Source organism: Diuraphis noxia, unplaced genomic scaffold (assembly GCF_037042655.1).
Source record: "Diuraphis noxia isolate RWA-SAM2 unplaced genomic scaffold, SU_Dnox_SAM2 contig0002, whole genome shotgun sequence".
Taxonomy (NCBI): Eukaryota; Metazoa; Arthropoda; class Insecta; order Hemiptera; family Aphididae; genus Diuraphis; species Diuraphis noxia.
The window spans coordinates 46,837,583-46,855,613 of record NW_028301712.1 but is presented as its reverse complement, the minus strand read 5'-3'; the positions used below and the strand labels follow the sequence as shown (position 1 = coordinate 46,855,613).

The window sequence follows — 18,031 nt, the reverse complement described above, 5'->3', positions numbered from 1 at the left end:
AGGGTCCTCGCTCGTTGTGCGTAGATCAATCAACGTCATTCTTAAACATATTATTACGGATAAACATTACTACGATGTTCTTACCACAGGCCGTTTCATCCACCTATCCACCAACCTATAATAACCACTCCTAGAAAACCTATAGTTTAGAAATCGGGGATTTTAGCGTCTCCTCCCGGACTACTGATGTCTGTTGAGACATATTAACATACTAACGTAGCATAAGTTTTTGAATACGGAGAGGCCACCGCAATCCAGAGGGTGGACCGTACCTGTATTCCGCTTTCGACTTTGGCCGTGTCGTGTACTCGCTTCCGGCGACGAACAGTTTAGAATACTCACAATAACCTATAAAGAGATTCAGATCATATTTTACACACAGTACAGTTACCACAGTTATAAAACACGTCCTTCATTGAAAGATTGTTTAGTGGTATCAGTATTCGGCTAATGTACATTAGATGCATGGCCTTTGTGGTCCTGCTACATCTAAATGTGCTGAAGTTAACTTGTAAGCAAATTTCATATCATTACCACTAGATAGTTTCAACACCTCTTCTACTGTTTGTTTGCCAATAAATATACCTATAGATACATTGGTAAAATTTAAATCAGTATCATGGGTGTCAACTGTTAGGCCATGGGACTGACTATGATCAGTGTTCAGTAGACTATTTAATTTGGTAAGATTATTATTGTATAACTATTATTTATTGAAATTAAACTATTATACCTTCATTGACTATGAACCCTTGATCTATAAAATTATTTCTAATTAGTTTCACTAAATGGGGAACATCAGCAAAGTTGTGAATTTTCTGTCCATTTTTGGAATGAATGAAAAATTGATTTTCATGTAAGACACCCAAAGTCTTCCAAAGAACAACATTTGTACTTTCCATGTCACTATAGTCATGGCAATTACATTATATCCACTATCGTACAGTATTGAAATAACATTGTAAAGCACTTCTTCTTTCATTGGGCTGTCATATGAATAGTAAACTGGTTGTTTCCAATTTGATACCAAACCTCTGACAATCATAACTTGAACAGTTTTATGTGGCCCTAACACTTGTTCCATTTTTTTGTCAAAACAAATTTCGTGACTAATATACAGTTCATCAAATGACAATACTCATAATTTCTCCTTTGCACTTAATTGTTCACCTTCAATATTATAATTATAATTAATGTATAATATGATCCAAGGTATAAACCAACACTCAACAGTGGATGTTAACTTATTGGTTTTTGTTTATTTACCTTTACATTTCATAATGTTGACTACATTGTTTAGAATACCAGGTTCAATGGATAAGTTCCCTGCCCATGTTCTGAGATTTGAAAGACCTATAGTGAACATTATTTATTTGAAGAAACTACTTGTAAGCATAAATTATAAATTATATTACTATATGATTACGTTTGACCTATACTTAATAGTTATAAATATAATTATTTTCAGACCTGGTAATGGATACTTTAGTTTATCTCTCAAGTAACGATATGCACTTGGTGAAATACTTCTCAGTGTAATAGCTGCAGTGATATGTCTTCTACTTCCCATTTTTGTATTCGAACATGAGGCCGTAAAAAATGATTTATTTGAGTTTTTGTAAATATATGAGCAAACATATCGCATATTTTATTTTCAAAATAATCAGCTTTAAAATATTTATTTTCCTTTTCAACGTTTAAAAGTTTGTTTTTTATTTCATTTAATTCTATTTGTAATCGATCAAAAATATATTCATAAACTAACATTGTATTACGATCAAACCGTTTTAATAGCAAAATTTTATAATACATATACATATAGGTATATTTAAATACTTGTTAACAAGTTCCAATAAATGTTGTTCTCTATTTTTTGGCAAAATATGTGAATCCTCTGTAGTAAATAAGCTTCTAGACACTTCTGTTGTACTACATTCAGGATTAGAATCACACTTCTAACAAATAAATATTTATTTATTTTAAGTCATAAAACTAATAGGTTAAAACTATTTCATTCTTATAATATATTATTGTTTTATAATATCTTAATTGTTAAAACTTGCCTCAAAACTGGAATTGTTTAAAATAACTACCCGTTGAGTTGGAATAGCATCATTCTTTAATTTTCTTTTACACTTGGGTGAATAGTCCAACATTAATTCAATTAATGGTTTTTCGAAATCACTTTTTACAAAGTGTAATGAACAAATACGGGCTTTTAAAAAAAGGGAATATAAATTAATAAACTGGCGAATAACGTTCATATTTATATAATACGTTACTGTGCTTATAGTGTATACTAATACAATGTAATTATATCGTACCATTGTTTATGTTTTGTTTTTTCCCAGCTGGTTTCTGACAAAACTCTATCCATTTCTTTTGTAAATCAGGGGACGTCGGAAACCTGTGGTACCTAATGTTAACATTAGTTTTTTTTTATAGCTGTTACAGCCAGACACAGCACAATAATAAGGCATTTTAATTAAAAATGATAGTCACTATTACTAAGGAGTAAGGACAAAAAACGGATGGATAAATGAAATAATCATAAGATAATTACATTATGAATTGTTATCATATAAATAAGTTTTATTTTTAGATTATTTACAAATTTGAATAATCTGCATAAGAAATTTAAGACATGTATTAATCAAAATCAAACATTTCATATAAATGAACATAATATTTTTTTATTAACATAAAATAAAGTATTAAACTATTCGCGATAGAAAGCGAAGCGGCTGACATCTGGTGTCGGCGGCATGAAACGTTGTAACAGGGCTGACGTGAAAACTGGTCCATGGAATATGAATTCAAAATATATTGAGATTTGCTCACAATTTATTAACCACGAATAGTTTTTAATTTTTATAACACTTTTACATTTAGTAGTTAGTAGCTGCTATTTCATAATAATTATATGGATCATTCGTATTATGCCACAATACCAAAAACTCGAAAAAAACATAAACACTGTCATGTTCCACAATGTAAAACAATGTAAGATATTTTCTTATTTCTACTAAATTTACAAATTATATTCTCTGTGTAAACATATCTAAAATATTTATTTTATTTTCATTCCACAGACAATACCAAGATGATGTGTCTTTCCACACTTTTCCTAAAAATATTATCCTAAAAAAGAAATGGGAGCATACTTTAAAAATGAATATTATTAATTCTACAAATAATATTAATGTATGCATCGAACATTTCACTAAAGATGATTTTTTACATTTTAAAACAAGTAATTATTATTATAATAAGAATGTAACAGGTATTATTTTAATAATTCCATAGAATCATATAAATCATAATATAATTTGTTGTGTTACCTACAGCTAATTCACCACGTCGAAGGGTAAAATTAAAACTGTGTGTGATTCCCTCCCAAAACTTACCTAAACGACTTATTGAACGACCAACTCCAAGTCCATTAAAAATGAAACGGGTACAAAAAGCAGAAAGAGCTACTCGTCGAGATCTCATGTTTAAAGGGTAAATTATTAATAATTTTGATCTTAAAATAAGTGCAATAATGTGTAACATACATTTTTAGTGGAAAAGAAAATAATTTGGAATCAAACATTTCACCTGAAAGAAATAATACACCATCAACAGTTCGACGAAAAATTTATTTCTCCAGGTAAATTCACCATTTTAAACTTTGAATAATCAGTACTTATAATTTAAGAACCACCTCATAAGTTAATAATTAATATATAGTGTGGTTTTTTAGCATGATCATTCCACTTTCAACTCTTAATAAATAATAATAATGCATACAAAATTGCTGTATGCATTGTTGTAGTTGTATTGTAAAATTAAAAGCACAATTAACCTAAACTTTTTTATCTCAAAAATGTAATCCGTGTATAAAAACAGAAACTAAAATATATACTTGTGGAGTGTTTCTTAATTATTAATATTTTAAACTAGAGAACATAAAGAAGTACCTGCGGAGAAGAGTGTCTGTGTGAACATTTGCCACTTGATGAAGATACAGCTGTGGAACAAAATACTGAGTCATCTGTGACTGCAATTGATACCACTTCAAAAGATATTGGCATTCAAGTTGACCCAGCAGAATTTTTAGTCATAAATATTACTCTTATGGACTTAATAAAGTCAGATTCAGATATTAATTCCTTTACGGGCCTTTCAAAAATAGGGTATTTAAAAGATATTGCTAAAATATCAAATATTTTAATGGCTAAACTGCAGTACAGTATAAAATTTTCTTTAAACATAGAAATGCGAATATGTTTAACTTTGTGTAAGTTGAAGTTAAATATGTCCTATAAAAGTCTTTCAGTGTTATTTGGAATAAGTGATACATCTTGCAAAAATTATTTTATAGAAACGATCAATCTTTTATTTCTGATTTTTAAATCAATGATTGTATGGCCTTCTAAAAGTAAAATAGAAAAGAATTTGCCATCCTGTTTTACAAATTATAAAGAAACAAGAGTGATACTTGATTGCTTTGAAACAACAATTGAAAAGCCAAAATGTTTAAATTGTAGAATAAGAACATATTCACACTACAAAGACAATAATACGATTAAAATGATGGTTGGAATTTCTCCAGATGGTTTGATTACTTTTTTAAGCTCAGTGTATGGTGGAAGAGCGAGTGATAAATTTATTTTTGTCGACAGTGAAATTTTGAACAAATGCACAGAAGGAGGTGCTATCATGGTCGATAAAGGTTTCTTAATTGAACAGGAATGTGCTGATAGTGGTGTAAAGTTATTTAGACCACCATTTTTAGGTAAAAAAAAACAGCCGAGTACAAAAGATGGTATTGAAAATGCAGAAATAGCCAGAGCTCGAGTGCATATAGAAAGAGCAATCCAAAGAATAAAAATTTTTAAAATCTTACAACAAAAAGTACCTTGGTCGTATTTGCCTATTATTGATAAAATTACTACTGTAATCTGTGGGGTGGTTAACATTTCTAGACCAATTATCAGCGAAAGTGGTTTTAATATAGGAAGAAATGATGATTAGTAATTAAGCAATCGTACAATTATTTTAGACAAATACAATTTATTAATTAAAACATAACACTGTGTATTTTATTATTATACATTTTGATTAAGATAAGGTAATACTTGCTTAAAGTACACATCAGTCAAGTGAATAAACATTTGTTTACAAAATACAAGGTCAAAATGTACATCTATAACTATTATTGAATCGTCAACTGAAGCATATATAACTAAATAGGCCATTTTCAAGTTACATAAAAGAAATCCTAATTGAATTTATCCATAGTATGAATGATTCTTATTCAATGTTAACCTGCATTCATTACTGATTTTTATATATTTAAGTTTTATGATTAAGTCTGATCTACTAAATTTCTTACCAGAAATTGGACATTTTATTTCAATAAGAAAATAGTCATTTAATTTTTCAATAAAACCATCAGGGCTTATTTCTAACCAAGGGCAATTTATGTTTATAAGAAATCCTAGTTTAATGATAGGAATTTCATACTTTTTTTCAGAGGCAGCAATAGCATTATTTTCATTTAATCGACCATAACGGGTTGCAGCATTCCCAGAAAAATTTGAAAATAAAACCGATTTTATTTTAGAGTCCGAATCTGTTTTTACTGTCTTACTTTTAGACTTAGTGAAAAAACTGTATGCTGAAGTTCCAGTAATTCTAATTTGCCTTATTTTTTTCCAATATGGACCACTTTGTTCTTTTGTTTCAAAACAAATTTCTGTAGCTTGAGCTTTGGTAACATTAACATTTGAATAGTAAAAACTGATACTACTTGCATCACACATACGAACATGTGAAGAAAACAATGAGTTTTCCATACAAGAGTTATATGAAGTAATAAATGTTTCTATTAGTTTCAATTCAGTAGCCGATATTTTCGGTAAACATATTTCAGATAGCGATTCTATACGTCCAACATGATTCAAAGCAAATTCTGAATTCGGAATTCCTAAACATACAAGAAAAATATTTTGTAAACATTATTAGTAACTAAATTAAATTTATGTATTTTTTGATTTATTTAACCTAAACAGAACTTAGAAACACTACAAGGGTCAAGAAAAAACTTCCAATAATAGAGCTTTAAGGGCATCGGAGCATGTGGGTTTTTTAGTACAACAACATCTCACAGAAAAAAATCTCACGCTCTGCACAATAGTCGGTTATCCTTAATTTTTTTTATATACAGGGTGATCCATTGAAGTGGGTGCACTAATTATTTCGAAAAGTATTAACTTTGTTTGGATCTTTTTTTTTTAACACTTTTCTAAAACCGTATAATATTTTAATTTTTTACCCTTATTTATTTTTATTTATTGGCGAAACCACTATCAACTTTTGATTTTCAAATGGTAACATATAATAAAAATATTATATGGTTTTAGAAAAATATAAATCTAAGAGTTAAAAAAAAAAGATTCAAAAAAAGGTTAAGCCCACCCCTAAAATAATTAATAACTTTGTAAAAAGCATGAACGAATTTCCTGCTGCAAATCCTCTGATATGTCGTTAGGCAATGATTTGTCATATACTGTTGTTGTTGGAAATATATGACAAAACTCTAGAACAGGAACTGGCTTATGTAAATATTTACTAGTGGCTTGACCGAGTTTTCCCCATTGTTGAGGAAGATCTGTACAAAGTCGCTCATCAAGTTCTTCTATTGATGTTCTAGGAATATAAAATATTTTAATTTAAAAATTTAATGAAAGATTTAGATTAAAAACTTGGTGTTGACTTATTGATAATTGATATGATCAACTTATTATATTTATGTGCATAAATGTACATACGCCAAAAAATTGCGACCAGAAATCCGTAAAAAGCGACCAGGAATGTTACAAAATGGTGAGTCCATATTGCACAATAATGCGAGGCCGCATATCGGAGCACCAGTCGTCGCTCTTTTGAAGAAATATAGATGGGAACGCCTCAAACACCCACCGTATTCGCCGGATTTAAGTCCCCCGGACTTTGATTTATTTCCAAAACTAAAGGAACCACTTAGAGGGATCTGTTTTCCTAACCTAGATATACTAAATGAAGAAGTGAGCCGAAGGATCCGTGAACTCAACAAAGATGGCGTCCTATGCGGCATTCAAGCGCTCCCGAAACGATGGCAATCGTGTATAGACAAGTAGGGAGATTATATCGAAGGTCTATAATATTGTATTTAGTTTAAAATAAAAACTTATTTATTCAGAGCAAATTGTGCATTTCTTTTGGGACAACCCTCGTATAATTAAAGCTTACTTTTGAAGTTTGAGCATCAGGCCAACTATGTGTTTGCATTTTCCACTACCTGCTTTGCGAGAACATTTTGCTGACAATTTTACACTTCCATTATTAATAGATTTAATGACTTCTAACTAAATAGGTACAGTAATATTTTGTAAATTAGTAATGGATATTGTATACTGAAATTAATATTTAAACTTACCTCATGAGGTTTTCCACTAAGATCACTAGTTTTAAGACACATAGCAACGATTTTTAATGTTTTGTTATTATTTTCCACACATCCAAACTCAACAATGTGGTTACAATTCATTACTTGAGTACCCTCAATCAATGTTCGCTTAAAGTCACCAATAAAACTTAAAATGTCTGTTAGCTCAACAACCGGAGTAAACATTTTTTTTAGGTATTGTAATCGAAATAACAAAATTAGTCATATAAAACAAATCAAATTAATAAATAATATTTAATAATTCAATAATTGCAATGTGAAATTGATTATTATCAGTTATCAGCATACCCCGTTAGTAAAAGTGACTACAGCGCCCCTATATTTGCTTTCCATCGCGAATAGTACTATACAAAGGTCAAAGATCTTGGTAGAGTGAAAATGTAAATTTCTTATGATATTATTTTTAATTAGGTGTATTTACTATATAATATAGTCTATATGTATATAATATATTTTTTATATATTGGAATCTTCCACTTGGGAGTCGCAATATGTGAAATATTATTGTATTTTTTTTTTTATAAATAATATTATGGCTAAGTTAAGTTAATAAAATTAATTTTGCAATACTGAATGTGTAATCATGGCTTATTTGAAAACGGCGGGAATGTGACGTCATCTGGAGTAAACTGCGTATTGATAGTGTATTATGGTTATCTTGCTGACATGCCTGTCTATTTAGCCTTGCTAATTACAAAGTTTCTAAGTTCACTTATTTAAAATACGTGTCCAAATATCATCAAAAGTAGTTACTTTATTACTTATATGTATACATTTTAATTTTATACCTATAGGTACATAAAATTATTACTATCAGTTAAATTCAATTTAGACATGTGACCAAATTTGATCAAAAGTAGTAACATTTATATATTTTTATTTTAAACTACATAATTATTATAATTTTATAAAATATAGATTATACATTTTACAATATATTCACATATTAATTAGATTATGCATTTTCATTTTGAATTATATAATTATTATAGTTTTATTCAATTAAGACATGTGACCAAATTTTATGAAAATATGATAAAATTTTATCAAAATTAGTTACATTTATACATTTTAAAATAAACATACAATTGATGTTGGGGGGGATCAATATGTATATTTTATAAACAGTAGCCGGCGGAATCAATATAAACCTTTTTCTTAAGCAGGTAATTTCGGTGGAATCAATAAATCCCCTTTTATTCTTACTAATAAACCTACAAATTCATAATCATAATAGATTTGATAGATCTCGATTTGATTATACTTTTTATTTACTTCTATCTTTTACAAAGTATTGCAACCTAGGATCTAGTTGATTGGAACCCTTAGGGTAACAATTAAATTTAAATTGTTTTAAAATAGGAATTTTAATGTAACCAGATAAAGTTTTAAATTAAATATGTATCAAATGAGTACTTTTTATATACACTTACTTGTAGCTAATTATTGTTTTTAAATTTTAAATGAATCATTATTTTATTAAATTATTTATATACAGTAAACACTTTGCTAATCGTGAAAGGAATACATTTGTTTAAAAACTAATAATTTGGCAAAAATACTTCTCAAGCAGTTGTGTGTGAATAAAACTTAATTTCTATAAGGTACTTATACATTTTTAAACATTTTTAACTGTTACATTTTTTATTTATAAAATCTTTTCTAATTTTTAACCTTATAAACATAAATATTTAAAAATGTTTAATTATTATTATTATTTATTTTAAAGTGTAAATTGTTTGTATCTTAAAATACTCATAAAGTCATAACTCACTTTAAAATTAAAATATAATAAAAAGCCTCAGTAACCTAACCTAAATAATAATGTTATCTTTAATTTTTATAATAGGTCAATTCACTCTAAATTTTAAACTATCTGAGCTAAATTGGAACTGCTGAGCGTAAAATTTGGTATGTTACACACTTGTAAAACGGAAACAACACAAACGGATGTGACATCCTCTTAATATTTGAAATAAAGTATTATGTCAAGTTAAAAATTAAAATCAAGTTAATATATTTATCAACAACTGTAATTCATGCAAATTAATACAATTATTTTTCATACAACTATAATTATATTGCATATCTATTATCTATATTGTCCTATTGATTATAAATACGGTTAACACATTAATAATCAAATTCATTTTCTTTGATTTAAAATTTAAAATTCATTTAATACTAATGAATTCCATGACTACTGCACTCAACAGTCTTCACTTTAGAGACAGTATGCAATATTAAGGGATAGATGTAAAGTATAAGGTAGATTTTCATTAAAATATATAATAGTCATTATTTAAATAATATTTTAAAGTTGCATAATTGCTGTATTATGTGTGACCCAGCTAAGTAGGTAATTAAAAACAAATTTATTTAGTTTTGTTCTTTTTAACCTTAGATCATAATGTTTGAAAATTGTGACATTTTGAAGGTGGTGGAGGTGATGTTGGACAAAATCGGTATACGCATAGTATAATATGATCTAATAGTGTTTAATTGAGTTAGGTTAATATTTTTCTCCATATTAATAGGTATATATAGCTAATAAAAAACTTTTAGAGTTTAGTTTATATTTGTATAAAATAAATTGATTGTTAATTATTAACTTACAGCTTAAGATAAAATTAATTTAACTATACCTAATTCAAGTTATTTTTTCATTAACTTGTCAATCTTTGCATATTTATAGTGTTCACTTTTCACTATCCCATGATCAAGACTCATATAGTGTTATGATTATATGCAGATGGATCAATTATTGAATGTAAATTGTGTCATTCATTTATTCTTGATTTATTTTTAGTACCTAGTCAACTTTTATCTGCTAAAAGCAACATTTAAGGTTAGTACAATTATACTTGTATAGAAATGTATATTTTGAGAGCTTAAACGTTAAACATGTTTTAAATATAACAGTTTATTAGATAGATAATATTTCAGATATTTATTCTGTGAAGTGTAAATAATTTCAAATATAAAATAATATGCATAACAATAATTTAATTTAGTTGAAACATTATCACATTAGTTTAGTATTATAATTATATTGTAGTTTCAATGAGAAAACTATAATGGGATTGATTGTGTCCTATAATTATACAATTCAAAAAGTTTTATATAAAACTTTTTGAATTAAGTAAAATATTTTACTGCACTATTATAAATGTATATTCCTTATCTCATTATTTATTTAATTAGGTAAGTAATGGTGATCCATTTTTAAAAACTTTTCAAATAACACAAAGTTAAAAAAATTTTTGAATATTCTAAAAACATTATAAATAAATACTTTTTAACTACTAAAAAGTTATTACTTTTGAAATTAATGAGTATTGTTTAAACAATTTAGACATTTTAAAACATCATAAAAAACTAACTGCATGATAAATAAATGTTTTTTTTAAATCAAAATTCTTGTAAAAACTAGATTTATAAATTGGCTAGGTATTTTGAATTTAAAAAAAAAATGTTAGCCTATAATATGTGTAGCAAGTTAAAAATTACATATAAAAAAAAGTTTTAAATATTGATTAGAACCAGTTATTTAATTTTCAGGTTTCCTTGTTACTTCCTGTACACATTATACATAATAGTAAACCTTTATATATATATATATATATATATATATATATATATATATATTATACGTGAAATTACCAATGACAAAAATAATTAATATTCATGTTCCTGTTTTCAGAGAAAATTATCAACATGTGGTTGGTCCTCCATAGACTACATTTTCCTGTATATGTCAAGTGTCAATGTATTTACTATTAATTATTATTCTTATACATTGATGTATATCTGTGAGTATTGAGTGATAGTTAAAATATTGTTAACTAGATTGACATATAATATTATTTCCAATTGGTTTTAGGTATTTACAGTATTTACCTATCACTGGTGATATTTCGAATGGAAGAATGTAACAACAGCATTTTTCATGAAGTAATAAATTACCTTCACCATGAAATTATTGTACTTAATGTAATGATATATACATTATTAATTATTATATATCATTATTTAAATTTTAATAAAATATCCATACAGCTGCTCAAACAAAAATTAGAAAATTATATATTTTTATTCATTAATATGTCTTTTAGATTTAATTAAATAAATAATAAATTATCTGAACAGCTGCACAAACATAGACTAACAAAATATATATTATTATGAACTAAATTACTTTTAGAATTAAAGAAATAAATAGAATATTATTTGCACAGCTATACAAACATTAATCAACAATAAAATAAAATTACAATTAATTAAATAACTCTTAGATTTAGAAATAATCACAATCTTTGCAGCTGTACAAATATGAGCTATTTAGTGAATAAGATACTAATGATGACACACAAATGAGTAACGCCGCAATCTCCAAATTTAATCACAAGGCGGCATATCATGTCTATAAAAAGGCAAACAACAATCAATTCCACTCTCAGTTGCTTACCCAACATTGTAACCATAAATGTATAATCTTTTTCTGTGTCGAATTTTTACAAGTTTAAATAAATTTAATTCACTTTAATATCATATCTTTCGATATGTTGAATATTATATTCTTGCATATCTTTTTCCACCCAGGCCACCCATGTACTACATCAAGTTGCATCAAAAATAATTTCAAATCTCAAGTCATTCAAAAGTTAAGTTAAAATTCATACAATAGATATTTTCCATACATTATTTTATTCAAAAGGAAAAACTCTCTTACCCGACCCCATAATTTATCTTACAAAGTGATGAGTTAGAGATAAACATCAAAAACAAATAACATTTAAAATACTATCTCATATTAATAATTATATACCTTATTTTTAACTCATTACACTAAGAATAAAATAAATATTATTATCCCTATAGTCAATTTAACAAGAAGTTATTAGACATAAGAATAATTTAAAAACTTCTTAGATACCTATTATTTGTGCCTATAAATCACCTAAATTATGTCAGAACTAATATTTTTAGTATGGAAATTGTACAGTTAAAACTAGAAAAGTGGCGTTGATATGCTGCAAATCGCACGAATTTAACAAGGCTTGTCAAACATTACTATAATTAATAAACACAATATTTTATATTGATCAGGAGTTGACTCATTATAAGAATATTTTATACATACATCTTTACATGTCTATATTTTATATAAATTTAATAGTTTTATTTTTATTTAAATAAAAATATTGTATCTATATAATATAAAATGGTAAATAGTTTCATTAAAAATCTACACACGAGTACTTAAAAAATTAATTTGGTCAAAATTAATACTGTTTTAAATTCACTGAATGTAAATACTGCTGTTAAAATTGCATCTATTAAATTTATTATCAATATTAAACAATTTAAATAACCTAATTAAATACAAATATAGTAAATACCATACCATACAACGTCATATTGGCATATTTTAATAATAATTTGTTATAATAATAATATTAATAATGTATACCCAATATTGCATATTTATAAAAATAAATACTAATCTGACCTAAGTACTGTAACATGCCTACCTCATTTAATTAAACGGAGTGATTTTCATTATACATACCAAATCCTATTCAGTTAAAAAGTAGCTGTTGGTTCACTATTCTTACACGAATCGGTATTGAGAACTGATTTTTTGAATGTATATAAGTAAAGTTTCTTAAGTAATATTTTACAGGTACTGGGAACTTATATCCTGTATTCAAAACTAGGGTTGAGCTGATCAATAGCGGCGCTCCTGGCAAAATACAAATTTGTAATTTGTAGACCCTACCTAGATTTTCAAATTTAATTATATCAAATTTTGCGCCCCATTCCTAATCCATATTTTGTGCCACTGGCATGTGCCCACCTTTGTCATAAACTAATACAATTGAACACAATATAAATATGTAGTAACATATACAAGGTTTATTAATAAGTTGAATAATAATAATATTATACAGTAGGTAAACTATCACCTGAGTGACCCTGTTTTTAAGGGTGGTGTATTGAATATCACAGGAGTAGTAGAGAAAAAGTTGTAACTATTAAATTGTAATGAAGCTATGAGGTAGATTGTTATACCTTATACCTATAGTAAATCCAAATATTAATGTTACTTAAAAATATAGCGATGGCTGTTATCCTCTACTTAGCGATTAAGACTCGATTGACTGGCTATTTCAACAAACCATATGTCCGTACTCTACGTTTCTGTGTTATGTTAACTTAAACAATTTTACAAAGTGCGTCATAAATGAGGAGTCAGTATTCTGTAAATCATTACAATAAAAATTTACAAATCTCAATAAGAACATATTATAAAACACACAATTTAATAATAGTATAAAAATGACATAACAATTTATTATTGTCTTAAGTTTTTTAATTAAAACCAATTGAGTTATACTCATATATATTTTTAAAATAGGTATTCATATATTTTATTGTTAATATTTATTGTTGTAAACCATATTACTGGCTATTTAGTATTTAAATATATATATATTTTAAAGGTATTAAGTAATTTTTAAGTTTATTTAGTATTTATTAGAATATATTAAGATAACTATTAACTTTAAATTATTTAATTGTTTTCTATCAACTTACCTTAATTCAACTAAAAATTATTATTAACTTGTTCAGACTTTAATCTAAAATATTATAATATAATTATCTGCTGAAAGTACTAATATGTATAGCTGTTTTAATACTTTAACCAATAACAAAATCTAACAAAAAATTTAATTATTTTTATTACTTTTTTAGCTAATAATAGTCTATGACTATGCTAAATTATGAATACCTACCAAATAATTATGCAATTGTTAATCTATGAATAAATACAATTAATTTTATAAATAATAAATATCAAGTAATAGAATATAAAATGATTAATGAGTATTCAAATGTATAGGATAGTGAGGATACTGAGTAAATAGTTATCACTTCTCAATAAAGCACAGATTATATGCACTAAAAAGTATCAAAATATGCCGTATAGGTAGTATGCAGTAAAAATCATACAAATATGCACACATTTTTTTTTTATTCATTTAAAATTTACAAATTAAATAAGTTATAATAATGCATTACTTAATGCTCAATGAAAAAAAATGGTGGGAATTTTCAGGACAATTTAATATATTTAAAAAATTTGAAGTAGACACAAAATAATGTTTATCATAATCAATTATTCATCTTATTTTTATTTCAGTTATTATTTAATGCCAACAAAATTATCTTAAATATTTCTACTTGTCAAAATATTATTTTAAATTTTAAGTTTAGTATGCGATAGATTTAAAAATGTTTGTAAAAATACCTAAAAATATGCTATAACCATTAAATGTACAGAAATTCCAACTATTAAAATTTGTGAAGATAACTGACAAAATCCAAAAAGTGTAAATAATATGTTATTGCATAAAATTCTGTGCTCTACTAATCAAATATAATTATTAACTCAATGACGCGGTTATTTCTATAACTTTAGTATTTATAATAAAATATATATATAATATGAATATGCAATATGTTTATAAAATATAATATTTGATATTTCTGATGATAACTATTGTTATTATTTTTATTATTTATGCATGGTAAAATTTTCAAAATATTTATACTCTTTTTGAGTATTTATGGCCTTTAAATATTATCGATTTTTATTCATTAAATTTGATTATATTTTACAAGTATGATAGGATGACACACTATTTCCACTCAGAATTGTTTTTCGTATGCAATGGTTTATGAATGAATTATAATCTAATACATCCATTGCAATGGCATACTTGACAAATGCTGTACAGCTGCAAGGTGGTACCTATTTACCCACTTCTCACCTCACATAACCACCGTTTTTTTGTACTAAACCTCAATTTTAACAAATTTGATTATGCTTGATCAAACAATTTGATAATTTAATATGAGGTATATTTAATTTTAGTAATAATGATTTTAAAATATCAAAAAAACTTGAACAATATTAGATAGATTGTTGTTAAAAATAAATATTGTTTGTTATGACTTTTTAAACATTTTATTGTTTACTGTAGGTATACATGCCCCCACACTATAATTACATAATATATCAAATAAGAATAAAATGTGTCCATAGTCCTATCATAAAATATGATGTATAACTTTTATATTTTTTTAATGATTTAAAAAATGTAATTTAATTGTAGTTTTTATCAATCAAATAACTTCCACTGAATTATATTATGTACCTTTAACCGTGACCATTATATTTTATAATAAAAAATCCATTCATTCGACTATAAGCTTAAATACTATAAGATAAATACTCATACAATAATAAGTGCATTACAGATGTAATAGATTAAAATTAATTTCAGCACACCTTAAAATTTAAAATTACCCCTATAAAAACTACTAATATTGTTCTATGCTTCCATATTACGTCGCTACGTTAGACGCCAGTATTGAATTAAGTTAGTGATATTATATAGGTATATAAAAATATTAGAATTCACTATCAAATTGTCATATAACATGGAGTACAATATGGAATTTATATTATTAACATAAATTAGTTCAACCTACTTTAGTATGACTAATTGTTAATTAAATTTTTTTAGAACATTATGCTTTTTAGTTGAATTCAACTTTTTATTATTTAATATAATTGAAATTACAGTACTTCTACATATTATATAATATATATTATACACCACAATAATATAATCAGAAGTATAATTTCATTTTAGGGCTGTCTATGCTACGGACGTTATGGTCTTCCATTGTGCAATACAATGTTCTGTATCACGAGAGCCAACATCGAAGAAGTTTCAGATATTATTAACGCCATGTTCAATGCTGACTCTATAGCCGTGTCCATCGCGTCAACCATACTGGTATTTATCGGATGAACAGTATCCAAGCTCTTCACATCCTCCACTTCCGACGGTGACGTAAGCGAAGCATCCTCAGATTCTCTCGGCAATGACACAGCTGTAGATTGCATTGAATTCTGCCCGTAAAAACCGGACATGAAACCCTTGTCATAGATGGTGCGCAATTTCGGATCGGAACGAATCAATACCAGTGGGCACGTAGCCAACATGTCTAATGACCACTTGGTGCCTCCATCTTTGTTGGAACTTTTGTGGTTCCCGTTGTTCTCGGTGTCGATTTTCTCCTGATTTTCATTCGAATGGGACGACATGGTGAAAATGTCTTCAGAGTATTCTGAAACGCACAGTTATTAAATAATATATTATTTATAAATACGAATAACTAATAAGTAGAACATTATACAAACATTATATAATATGATAATAATTAATAAAAACGTGGTTTTAGTAACATTTGGCACAACCTAGTACCTACACTGGTGCTCAACCTGCGGACCGCGGGCCACCTGTGACTCGAAAGTATTCTGAGTAGCCCGTTACAAAATTTTTAAATAAAACAAAATATTCTGAAACAAGTAAAATTATATTTATTTATTTTATAATAGTAATGATAATAATAAAATAAATAAATATATATTTGGTAGTCCGCTTGAAGATGATAGATTACCTAAATGGCACGTTGAACAATAAAGGTTGGGCATCACTGAGCTAGTAGGTACGCACATTTACAAATTATTATTGCTATCAGATACTGCTGATAACGATACGCATACCCATGTACTCAACTGACTCCTAACCTTTATCCTTCCGTACCTACTACCTACCTATTATTTGAAAATTGTATTATACTTAAGCACACCCGTATAGATATGGAAATCGAGTGGCGACAATTGGGTGTTGTGACAATTAAGTGCCGAGACGATTGAGCGCTATAATATACACCGTTATCTATACATGCCACATGGTATACGAACTGCTAGATATGAACTCGTTCACACCCGCTGAGTATGCCTATATAACCCGCCGGATAATTTTATGAATGATTAAGTTCGCAAGGTGTTATTAAAAGGTTTATATTAGATATACAATGCCCGATGACGATAAGGCAGCAGTAGACGTAAGTTCTTATCACTGGGTAACTATTTATTAATGTCAATGAAAATGCAAAGATTCAGGATTAAGAATAAAAAATAGTTGTGAAAAAATTTTATTCGAGATCATCAGAACACTTTATAAAAGGTAATGTTCAAAATAGAATCACACAATTTTGCATCTACAATATCCCGCGAATCGTAAAATGGAGTTACTTAAAAACACACAACTCACTTTTGACTGTTGCAAAGTATACGTGAAAATCTAATATATATATTACTGAATCAAAATTAAGATTATAGAACGAGCACGACACCATAAATATAAATAACAAATCCTAAATCTTATAATACATTATCAATCACACAGTCGTAGTGGTCGCCGGTTTGGTAGTACACGTTTGTAACGTACGAGTACCTATACCATGACTAAGTACTAAGTAGAAATGCTCAAATACATGATCACAAAAATCAGTTATCGCCTGTATGGCGCATATCCCCACTATTCTACACAAAAACCATTGCTCGTAGTTTGTCTCATATTTTATTGGTCGTCAATACTAATAGAATAT

General features: G+C 27.0%; 3 protein-coding genes across 6 annotated transcripts; 1 reads left to right on the top strand and 2 right to left on the bottom strand.

Annotated features, from left to right (window-relative positions):
- Nucleotides 1-2,923: 2,923 nt before the first annotated feature.
- On the top strand, nucleotides 2,924-5,019 carry LOC107168361 (uncharacterized). Its single transcript, XM_015517747.2, has 5 exons — nucleotides 2,924-3,003; nucleotides 3,093-3,253; nucleotides 3,348-3,504; nucleotides 3,566-3,652; nucleotides 3,946-5,019. Exon 5 carries the CDS (start codon nucleotides 4,120-4,122, stop codon nucleotides 5,017-5,019), a length of 900 nt encoding a protein of 299 aa, XP_015373233.1. The 5' UTR covers nucleotides 2,924-3,003; nucleotides 3,093-3,253; nucleotides 3,348-3,504; nucleotides 3,566-3,652; nucleotides 3,946-4,119.
- A 1,457-nt stretch (nucleotides 5,020-6,476) lies between these two features.
- LOC149058572 (uncharacterized) lies at nucleotides 6,477-7,660 on the bottom strand. The gene is made up of 3 exons (XM_089219206.1): nucleotides 7,466-7,660; nucleotides 7,279-7,394; nucleotides 6,477-6,696 (listed from the first exon to the last, which is right to left on the bottom strand). Exons 1-3 carry the CDS (start codon nucleotides 7,658-7,660, stop codon nucleotides 6,477-6,479), a joined length of 531 nt encoding a protein of 176 aa, XP_089075332.1.
- An 8,481-nt stretch (nucleotides 7,661-16,141) lies between these two features.
- LOC107168366 (uncharacterized) lies at nucleotides 16,142-17,875 on the bottom strand. 4 transcript variants are annotated; one of them, XM_089220042.1, is made up of 3 exons: nucleotides 17,695-17,875; nucleotides 16,776-16,934; nucleotides 16,142-16,702 (listed from the first exon to the last, which is right to left on the bottom strand). In XM_089220042.1, the coding sequence occupies exon 3, from the start codon at nucleotides 16,677-16,679 to the stop codon at nucleotides 16,242-16,244; it is 438 nt and encodes a 145-aa protein (XP_089076168.1). In that variant the 5' UTR covers nucleotides 16,680-16,702; nucleotides 16,776-16,934; nucleotides 17,695-17,875; the 3' UTR covers nucleotides 16,142-16,241. The 4 variants fall into 4 exon arrangements, with proteins under 4 accessions (XP_089076168.1, XP_089076171.1, XP_089076169.1 ...); XM_089220045.1 differs by having other exon boundaries at nucleotides 16,840-16,934; XM_089220043.1 differs by having other exon boundaries at nucleotides 16,844-16,934.
- Nucleotides 17,876-18,031: the final 156 nt, after the last annotated feature.

Coding starts and splice junctions, on each gene's coding strand:
- LOC107168361 (XM_015517747.2), top strand. CDS start 4,120: ATGGACTTAATAAAGTCAGATTCAGATATTAATTCCTTTACGGGCCTT.
- LOC149058572 (XM_089219206.1), bottom strand. CDS start 7,660: ATGTTTACTCCGGTTGTTGAGCTAACAGACATTTTAAGTTTTATTGGT. Junction 7,395..7,465: donor TTAGTGGAAAACCTCATGAG/GTAAGTTTAAAT, acceptor GTACCTATTTAG/TTAGAAGTCATTAAATCTAT. Junction 6,697..7,278: donor CTGATGCTCAAACTTCAAAA/GTAAGCTTTAAT, acceptor TTATATTCCTAG/AACATCAATAGAAGAACTTG.
- LOC107168366 (XM_015517752.2), bottom strand. CDS start 17,779: ATGGTGTCGTGCTCGTTCTATAATCTTAATTTTGATTCAGTAATATAT. Junction 16,703..17,694: donor ATACTTTGCAACAGTCAAAA/GTGAGTTGTGTG, acceptor TGTGCGTTTCAG/AATACTCTGAAGACATTTTC.